Source organism: Ylistrum balloti, unplaced genomic scaffold (genome assembly GCF_031769215.1).
Source record: "Ylistrum balloti isolate Yb309-2 unplaced genomic scaffold, AGI_CSIRO_Ybal_v1 Utg370104, whole genome shotgun sequence".
NCBI classification, from domain to species: domain Eukaryota; kingdom Metazoa; phylum Mollusca; class Bivalvia; order Pectinida; family Pectinidae; genus Ylistrum; species Ylistrum balloti.
The window spans coordinates 1-10812 of record NW_026782129.1 but is presented as its reverse complement, the minus strand read 5'-3'; the positions used below and the strand labels follow the sequence as shown (position 1 = coordinate 10812).

At 33.6% G+C, this 10812-nt stretch overlaps 1 protein-coding gene across 1 annotated transcript; it reads left to right on the top strand.

Annotated features, from left to right (window-relative positions):
* The first annotated feature begins 3373 nt into the window (after nt 1–3373).
* Nucleotides 3374–9883, top strand: LOC132550105 (endoplasmic reticulum lectin 1-like). The gene is made up of 7 exons (XM_060214120.1): nt 3374–3628; nt 5086–5178; nt 5573–5653; nt 7405–7482; nt 7667–7724; nt 8384–8454; nt 9824–9883. Exons 1-7 carry the CDS (start codon nt 3485–3487, stop codon nt 9848–9850), a joined length of 552 nt encoding a protein of 183 aa, XP_060070103.1. The 5' UTR covers nt 3374–3484; the 3' UTR covers nt 9851–9883.
* The last annotated feature ends 929 nt before the right edge of the window (nt 9884–10812 follow it).

Sequence of the window (10812 nt, the reverse complement as noted above, 5' to 3'; positions counted from 1 at the left end):
CACAATACGTACATGAGATTAACATCTCAATAACCGGAGATTTTATCGTCCATGTAATTATCTTTGACGGAAGTAACATGCCATTTCAAGGGCGGTCACTCCGACTTTTTGGGAGAGGAGTTCCGGATAGCACTATACCAGTGAACAGGTAAGAAAGGTTCCGATGTCATTACGCGCGTAACTTCAAAATAGATATTTTTATTTCTACAAATACATTTGCGGGGATGGAAAAATAATGGCTGGGCAAAGAAAGTCCACATTTGCCAACTCGGATACAATATCATGGTAAGGGATTATACAGAATGCATCAACTTTCAATCAAGCTGGCGGTAATGAGAATTTTTTTTTCAAAAAAAAAAAAAAAAATAAGAAAAAAATCATGCAGATAATGAAAAAAGGGCGCAATTTATGAAAAATATCGTGGGGGAAATATATTAACTTTGAAATTGGAAATTAAATGATTTTTTCCATAATGATTTTTGTCAAGTTATTGAGAATATTTGAAAAGAAATACATATTACTTATTAACCAAGAGGCCCAAAGGGCTTGTATTGCTACAGGTACTGTATGTTTTGGCAAACATCCATACAATGGACTTCCTGACCAAATATCATGACCCAAGGCCTTTTTGGTTATCAGAAGATGTTATTTAAGGGTTTATCCATGACCTTGAATATAATGTCAAAGTAATATCTTTTCTCAAACTTTGTTGCCCTTCACCCAAGAAACATTTTAACAAACATCATGATCCCTGGACTTTTGGTTAATCGGAATAAGTCGTTTAAAAAATCAACACATTGGACCAAAGTGACCTTGAATAAAGGTCAATGTATTTTTTTTGCTGCAAACGGTGTAGGGCTTTATCTAAGGAACGATATTTTTCATAAATTGCGCCTCTTTTCAAATATTCTCAATAACTTGACAAAAATCACTATGGAAAAAATCATTTAATTTCCAATTTCTAAGTTAATATATTTCCCCCACGATATTTTTCATAAATTGCGCCTCTTTTCAAATATTCTCAATAACTTGCCACTTTCATTTAATTTCCAATATCTAAGTTATATATTTCCCCCACGATATTTTTCATAAATTGCGCCCTTTTTTCATTATCTGCATGATTTTTTTCTTATTTTTTTTTTTTTTTTTGAAAAAAAAATTCTCATTACCGCCAGCTTGATTGAAAGTTGATGCATTCTGTATAATCCCTTACCATGATATTGTATCCGAGTTGGCAAATGTGGACTTTCTTTGCCCAGCCATTATTTTTCCATCCCCGCAAATGTATTTGTAGAAATAAAAATATCTATTTTGAAGTTACGCGCGTAATGACATCGGAACCTTTCTTACCTGTTCACTGGTATAGTGCTATCCGGAACTCCTCTCCCAAAAAGTCGGAGTGACCGCCCTTGAAATGGCATGTTACTTCCGTCAAAGATAATTACATGGACGATAAAATCTCCGGTTATTGAGATGTTAATCTCGTGTACGTATTGTGAATTTCTCGTTGCCTGTAATGTTATGCACCAAATAAAAGGTAAATATACACACTACCTACGGATACATATTGTTTTACAAGGAACTTATCATAACTACTTTTTTTGCCAAGCGAGGGGTCGATTTTTTAAAATATCCCACAGATATATAATTCACAAAATCAACTACAGTAAACTGTATTGTTCAGTTATTGAAGGTCACTTACTTTTCACAGCAACACGAGTTCCCTTGTACATACTCTTCATTACTCCAAATATTGTATGATCCTTAAAAATCAAAAAGAATTATTGTAGTTAAGCAAGAAAATGTTATATTATATGGATATTATTGTATAGTAATCATTAAATATTTCGTGATTCTTTCAAAAAGTATTTGTAACCCTGGTAAATTTGGGCTGCAATACAGCATTCAGCAAGAGAATTTTTTCATCAGCTCCATTGAATGAGCAAGCTTAGTACACCAGAGGTCTGGTGTTTAATCCTTAGTAGAGGCATTGAAATATATAATTATATCTATTGCATAAGCAGCATGTAGGTGCCCTGGAGGTGGGAACACAGGCATCCCTGTATACTTAGGAAACATATGGACAAGTTCTTTCCTTGGGGAAAGTATGTATCCCTGGTAAATACTTATAGCCACAATATACCAATCAGTTAGAGAGAAATTTTCTTTAGCTCAATATGTTCAGTTTAAGCATAGTAAACCAGAGGTCCCAAGTTTGATACCTAGCAGAAATATTGAAATAAATAATGAACCCCATTATATATTGATAATTTTGTAAAATCTGCTGAACATGGACAAACAATATTCAACATGAGCTCCAAAGGATTTGTGTTGCTCACTTGCAATTGCTATTTAAAATTGAATCCGAATCACAACATCTGAACTTTTGATCAACAATCAGGTCCAAATATAACAAACAAGTACCATCACGATTTACACAATACAACTGAATTTGATTTTGCAATGTTTACCATGCTCTATTGTCAGTGGTTGCTTTCTTCTACTAATATTGAGGATTTCCTATTGTTTCCCAAAGGTACTTTCGAACAAGACTATGATTTTATCATTAAATATGGAAAAGTAACAGGATGCATAGTGCATGGTCTCCGATTAACTTTGCTGTCGTGATATTTTTACATACTGAGTATTCAAGCGTTTTCACCAACATCAGACTACTTGACAGTGGTAGACGCTACAATATTGACTAATATTGGTGTGCTGTTATTCGATCACGAGTGTCGAAAACTACCCGTCCGAAATCTAAATATCAAACATGTCCGGGGTACATGTAAAAATGTACACTGAAATGAAAGCGTGTAGCATCCGTAATATGCCAGAATTTGTATATATCGAAATTTGTTTACCCATGTTGAAAACTGAATGTCTAAATACACAGCTATTTCTGCAGACGACATGTCATCATGACGTGACATGGCAGTTGCTATGTACATCTTACTCCAATGCGACAATCTTGTATATCAGTTCAGTTTTTTACTTAAATTTCATAGCAAAACAAATCATGGATACCTGGTCAAATGAGACAACCCATTTCCCTTGTTCCGGGATGGAAACAACACCTGCTACAAGGAAAAGTAAGGTTACGCTAAGTCGCAACATGATTTCCGTCATGCTGGAAACTGAAAGTGCAGGACAGCAGTTAATAAAGTTTGTTTACGTGTAAATTTAATAAATGAGTTAAAGGGATATAATGATTAACGAAATTTATACCTGGATCGAGTTTTCGTCATTAGTCTACAAAAGAAATTTTCGATAATCTAATAGAAAATTTATTTTTTAATTCCACCAATCTTAAACCTCCACGATCTGACTACTTTGTTCCTGATTGCAAAATGGCGCTGTCCAGTGTTTGATTTCGTCTGCTTGTTTGCAACGTCATCTAAAGTTGATTCATTGCTTTCAAGTAGTCCCTAGAACGATTTCCACCCGTCAATGAAGGCGCCGTAGACTGATTTATATTCAAAAGATGTTCCAGATTAATTTTGTTGCAATGTTATTGTATTTGGCTGTGATATTTACACTGTCCGTATTAACATCTTTGGCCTTCAATCCGTTTATGGATAGTGATCTACACTCCATTGACTGGGCTGGTCCTTCGTCAATCGACCAGGTATATTTAAAAAAAAATCCTTAGATATCATATAATCTTTCACAGATTTTATTCTGACTATATGTTTCTTTGCTGTCAGCTCATTTATATAGGTTAAGTAACATGGTGTATGTTGTTTGAAAGTTCACCTGTTCATTGCAGCTTTATAGCAGTCATGTGAATAATAATATGTCAGACACCTTCACAGTGCCTAGAAAGAGCGAAGCTGATATTCTTTGTTGAAATATCATGCAAATAAAGTTTAGATATATTATGGTTGAATTGTTAGTATATGCTTCAATAAATGAAGAAAATTGACTCTACAGTGAGTGATCGATCATGCATATGTTGTGATGTTGTTGTTGTTGTTTGTGTATATGTTGTGACCACATGATATTGGTTGCCTGGCATTATATGCCAGGTACTTAAAGGAATAAAGAAATTTCAATTCATGCCAATTTCGTTGGTATAAAATCATGTTTAGTTAAAAATGAAATAAGTCAAAACAAATTCATGTAAGCAAAACTGCTTTGATAGTATTTTTCATTAACATTAGCTCTGGGTAAAATGCAGAGCACCTAGATAATGTACATTGTGTGCTACATCAAATTTTCTCAAATGGATCAAGTCATTGGATCTTGTCCTGGTAATTAATATAAATGTTTCCAATGTTAAAGATCTGAAGTTCAATTGTCCATTATGGGTTCCCTGTAGTTACACAATATATATAGATGTGGTAGGTTTTTCCAATATTGATCAAGGCTGGAATCAAAAATCTATGTAGATCTTTCTTTAACTCTAAGGTACAATGGAGGAAGGAATATTTCCATATGATCAGAAAGTTCTTTGTTATTTAGTTTTAGTTTGTATTCCCTTCTAGTAATGTTTTCAGTGTCAGAAGTTATGAAAGTTGACACCGCAGGATCAAGGATCATATATTTAGATTTTTCCATCATAATTTTGTAGAGTTCAGTCATATCTCCCTTGGCTGTTCAATAGGCTGATGCTGGCAATTCTAGATGCTGTAGTATCTCTGGGTAGAATAAATTGATGATCCCTGTTATTAGCTCAGTACTGCTCCTTTGGACATTTTGTAATAATTGTAAGTGTTTAACCAGATGGCGGCTCCAAGCTTGGTTAGCTTACTCAAGGTGGAGTTTCACAAGACCTTTGTATAGAGGTTTGCATGTAGGTGGATCCATGCATGTATGTTGCTAGTACCCTCATTCAATTTATCACAATTTGCACTCACTGATGAGTGACATGTAACATGTAACAGCAGTGTTTCTTGTATTTTTCACAAAATATTTAATCTGCTAGTGTATATTTTGATCCACAGTTTTATTCAGAGAGTAATTAAAGTCTTTGTCCATACTATTCCAGCCTTCTTATTTTAGGCCTTAAGGCCATGTCTATGCAATTTTTGCTTTTTTGAGGTTATATGATACAATTGTTTTTATTTTATTTCATTAACACAGATTGAAGATAGCAAGAATGTTGTTGTGATGAAAACAGGGGCTAACGAGAAGTATAAATGTGTTTTGCCTGATACCAAAGATTCTGAAGATGATGTAAGTACAGAGCCCAGTTTTAAGTAGTAATTTATAAACTTTTATAATTCAGACTGTGGTTTTTCATTTCGTTGGGTATTGATGTCAGTTTTGAACAGTTTCATGAATAATCTGCAGGAATGTACTTAAGATACACATTTTGTATTGGAGATATGGCAGACTTCTCAGGTAACATAACAACAGATAAAGTAAATATTAGACAAGAATAGTACAATGTAAAACATTGATATACTTTATACCCAGGTAATTACAACTTCTGTGGGATTACTTTGAAAAATTGTTCTGATAAAAGTACTTTGAAATCAAAACTGAGAGGCAATTACTATTTTGATGTAACATGATATCTATTTTATTATAATAACTCCATCTTTTTATTTGACCATCATTCTGACAGTCATCAAAGAGGAATTATGCTGGGCCTACACCTGATGAGTTAATGGAATCTCTGTTTCAACAGAAAACTTGTTCATACAGGGTAAGTACTATAGATGTATGTTTCTTTTTATTTCATATGGTACATGTATCACAAAAGTAAAATTATATATTGGTATTGTAGTTTAAAGATATTTTGTGTTTTTGTAGTATGTACCTGGTAAAATTATATATATAGACTTGTTAAGAGCTTCAGTGATACTAACATTCTTAAATTCACTTTTTAATGTAAACAGTTTGTTGTTGATAATCTAGAAATTTAGCTAGAACATCATTAGCAAATTCGAATATATCATATGGAAAGGTATATCTTGGAATTGATGCAGGTAGTTTGTTTATAACAAGTGATTCCATAGTCTTTCTCCTTGGTTTCAAATACCATTGGCATCATTCTAGAGGATAAAACACCTGTATGATGCAGTTTAATTCATTGTTTGGCTCTACTATATCCAATTCTAAATTTGTGTTGAAATGTGCTGTTCACTTGAGGTACAAATTATCAAATTATCCAATGATCAACCCCTCCCATAGGGATATGTGGGGACTCTACATGTATATACTGTTGCTTAGTCTCAATCTGTCCTTCCATTTGTCTTTCTATCTGTCTGTCCATCCTTCCATTCTTGATCTTGTCTGGGTTCATTTTACTGCACTACTTTTCACTGAAACTTCAAACTTGGTGGTATGAGTCAACAAAGGTAAGGTGGTATATCATATAGCAAAAGTACGTCACTTAGATCTACATTTTTACCTTTGACTCACATCAAACAAAAAAATACTTGCAGTGTGAGTTGACCTATAGGTTAGACACTGTGTCATAACCTATATTTCGACCTTAGACTTACACCAAAGAGTTTGTCAAGGCTCCATTTACCATTCTTCCTGTCACTGGAACTTAATACTTGGAGAAATGGTTGACATGGTTGAGGCGATGTGTCATGTAGATTACTTTCACCTACATTTAGGTTTCAAGCCTGAACTGGGAATGGGTGATACCATCAATTCAAATCTGTGATATTTCCTCTTTGAATTGATGATATCATTTTTTGGCTTGAACTTCTGATTTCACATACTTGGTACTAAAATTAGTGTAGAGTTGTAGATCAACTTTATAAAATCAAATTACATGCAAACATGTAGTGTTAATGTAATTTCCTATTGTCCTAGCTCTCTCCTAGTGTACTGTGTGTCCTCTTGAGTGCCAGGAAGTATTGTGTACTGCTGGACATCAGTCAGACAATACAGGATGTACTGGTTTCCTCTATCTGTATAACAGTGTCTTGGTTTTGGTATAAAATTCTGGCAGTTTTACAAGTTTTGTTGCAAGGGAAATGAAAATTAAATGAAAAAGGTACTGTAGATACTACTGTTATGGATAGAGTTTGTCTGGTGGAGAGTGGGGAAGAATGACAGTTTTACTTCAATATGATAAATCATATACTATCAAAATGTCTAATTACACATTGTACTTAATGTGTTGTATTGCTATTTATAACATATTTTACTTTAAATAATGCATTAGCTTTGCATTGTGCAAAGGAAGTGTGTTGAACATGCCTTTATATAATGTCAAAATTACATAAGTAGGTGTAGCCTGGTGAAATTTCCCTTTAGCACATGTGTAGTGGTACATGTGTAGTGGCACATGTGTAGCGACACAAGCATTAGATAAAACTTTAAAATCTGGAGTAACTGCTAGATAACCAGATTTCTTGTATGTTTGTTTATGTTGTTCTAACTTTTGCTAGCACATATGCTTTAAAGTGTGATGATGATCTCTGACAAACATTTCAGATTGAAAGTTACTGGACATATGAACTGTGCCATGGCAAGCATATGAAACAATATCATGAAGATAAAGAACTGAGTAATGTAAGTAAGACTTAAACAGTTAATTAATTAACTCATATTATTTTTTTATCAATCAATCACTGTGTAACTCAGTGAAATAGATTCTGTTTTATTTATTTGAAATCATCTTTCTTAATATCAAATATTGTGCAATAAAAGTCTTGTTTTATGAAAAAATACTCACATTTAACTTTTCTTTTTGTAGAAAAAGGCTCCCCCTCAGGAGTATTATCTGGGCTTTGCTAAACGGGGTTCAAAAAAAGGTATGATATAAATTATTCAAATTAAATTCTAAATGTTTTTTGTTAAAGGCTTTTTAAGAGGTATGTTCTTGTTGCATTGAGAAGAAATTGAAAGGGGCAGAATTCCATTATTTGAGTTTATAAATGGATACTTAAAAATATTTTGTAGAATTGTTCAAGATTTACATATCTGTAATATTATTTTAGGGGAACAAATTTGCTGCCCGAGAGAGAGAGAGAGAGAGTGAGATGTGCATGTACATTGTGATATTCATATCAAAACTGAAATTGATTTCACATTGAAACTGAAATTTTAATTGGAAACCGTGTGCCAAACAGTGTTATATATGTTCAGATACAGATAAAAAATATTGATGCTTAAAAAGAGAGTTGGGTATGGCTTTGTAATGAAGATTGTAATAATTTCTTACCGATAGACCAGAGTGTTTTTAGGGTACATGATAATTAATTTGACCATATTTGTGGGATATCATTGCCTTGAGGGAATAGCAAATATTGTTGATTTTATCATTTGAATTTAAACAAAAAGTCACAAAATCAAAAATTCCAAACAAAAACTCAACTCTCTGTCACATTGATAAAAAGTGAAGTAAATGCCTTTTTAATTATATATATGTATTATCTTTTGATATCTGTATACTCCCAAACTGTGTTACCAGTGAAAACAACAACAAAGACAGGACAAGTAGTGGAAGAACAGGTAGAGGAAGAAGTAAAAACACCAACAGAGGTATGTTCTGTGATCCAGCTGACAATTCAATGTGATGATAAATTGCTTAAGTTTAGGTATCCTATCTTTTGTTATACTGAACTGACAACCAATGTTACATACAAACAAGTCTCAATACTCATACATATGACACGTTAGGGCATTTATTCAACATAAAATCAGGTTTTTATAAAGCATACATTTTACCGATAATTATACATTTGGAGTTCAATCTCCTAGTCTGTAATGATTGTAGTGAGAGAGTTCAATCTCCTAGTCTGTAATGATTGTAGTGAGAGAGTTCAATCTCCCAGTCTGTAATGATTGTAGTGAGAGAGTTCAATCTCCCAGTCTGTAATGATTGTAGTGAGAGAGTTCAATCTCCTAGTCTGTAATGATTGTAGTGAGAGAGTTCAATCTCCCAGTCTGTAATGATTGTAGTGAGAGAGTTCAATCTCCCAGTCTGTAATGATTGTAGTGAGAGAGTTCAATCTCCTAGTCTGTAATGATTGTAGTGAGAGAGTTCAATCTCCCAGTCTGTAATGATTGTAGTGAGAGAGTTCAATCTCCCAGTCTGTAATGATTGTAGTGAGAGAGTTCAATCTCCTAGTCTGTAATGATTGTAGTGAGAGAGTTCAATCTCCCAGTCTGTAATGATTGTAGTGAGAGAGTTCAATTTCCTAGTCTGTAATGATTGTAGTGAGAGAGTTCAATCTCCCAGTCTGTAATGATTGTAGTGAGAGAGTTCAATCTCCCAGTCTGTAATGATTGTAGTGAGAGAGTTCAATCTCCCAGTCTGTAATGATTGTAGTGAGAGAGTTCAATCTCCAAGTCTGTAATGATTGTAGTGGGAGTGTTAATGTCTGTAATTGTAGTGAGACATGTATACACGTATTTATGTTGCATGTTCATCTGAAGGATTCCATATCTTTCTGGTTATTTGTTGATATTAAGAGAAACCTTCTGTAATTCTCAGGTAACGGTTGTAGTGCCAGATTGACATGCCAGTAATTGATCAATAATTGAAAACATATATTGATGCCTTATCAGTCTCTCAGGACACTAGAAACAAATCTGTACACTTATCAAAACTCACAGATTTAAAATGTTAAATCACATTTTTAAAAACCTAATCAGTTATTTCACAAATAAATAATATGAAATAAAAAAATATTTTGTATGCCAAGTACCTGTACATATGTACCCCAGTATAAGACAAAGGTAACATTTAGAGTGGATAAAATCTCATTGTAACAGAAATCTGGAGAATTTTGTAAAATGATTGAGGTTCTATGTTAAAACATATCAACAGAATTGAAAAGACATTTAAAGAAATTGTGAAATTTGTGAATTGAATCGAATTTTAAAAATGATGATTTATTATTTACAGATTAAGATCAAGAATAGACAATATTGACCTGCCATATTTTGAAGTAAATATGACAGATGGGCAAACTTGTGACCTGACACAACAGCCTCGGAAATCTAGATTTCTTTACGTATGTCAGCCTGATGGACGAGGAGAGATCTATAGAGTTCAAAGAAGTTTCCACCTGTGAATATGAGATTGTGGTCCTCACTGCAGTACTTTGTTCCAATCCATTATTCAAGTGAGTGTAACTAGATATTCTGATTTAGCCTTCCTTGAAAGTTTGATATAATCCAATCTGTATCAATTTTCAGAAATAAGACTAATGTTTTAGTTAAATTGACCAATTTTTGTTTAAAAATCAGTAAAAAATGGATTTCCATTTTAATGTTCCTGTACAAGAATAATGAAACTCATTTGAGAAATTTTGTAAAATGTATTAAATTTGACTTTTTAGCCCACCATCTAATAGATGGTGGGTTATTCAAATCGCCCTGTGTCCATGGTCCGTCGTCCGTCCGTCCGTCCGTAAACAATTATTGTTACCGCTATTTCTGGAAAAGTACTGGATGGATCTTTCTTAAATTTCATATACAGGTTCCTCTTGGTCACTAGTTGTGCATTGTACCTTTTTTGAACTGATTCGCATTCAAGATGGCCGACAGGTGGCCATCTTGGATTTTGGATACAAAAGTTTGTTTGTATTTCTATTTCTGGAAAAGTACTGGATGGATCTTTCTCAAATTTCATATGTAGTTTCCCCTTGGTCCCTAGTTGTGCATTGTACCTTTTTTGGACTGATTCGAATTCAAGATGGCCGACAGGTGGCCATCTTTGATTTTGGAAGTAAAAGTTTGTTACCGTTATTTCTGAGAAAGTACTGGATGGATCTTTCTCAAATTTCATATGCAGTTTCCCTTGGTCCCTAAGCTGTGCATTGTACCTTTTTTGGACTCAATTCGAATTCAAGATGGCCGACAGGTGGCCATCTTGGATTTTGGAAGTAAAAG

Excerpts from the sequence above, each read along its gene's own strand:
- LOC132550105 (XM_060214120.1), top strand. The coding sequence starts at position 3,485 with ATGTTCCAGATTAATTTTGTTGCAATGTTATTGTATTTGGCTGTGATA. Across the intron at positions 7,483-7,666 it reads AAGATAAAGAACTGAGTAAT|AAAAAGGCTCCCCCTCAGGA; the intron begins GTAAGTAAGACT and ends TTCTTTTTGTAG. Across the intron at positions 7,725-8,383 it reads TAAACGGGGTTCAAAAAAAG|TGAAAACAACAACAAAGACA; the intron begins GTATGATATAAA and ends CTGTGTTACCAG.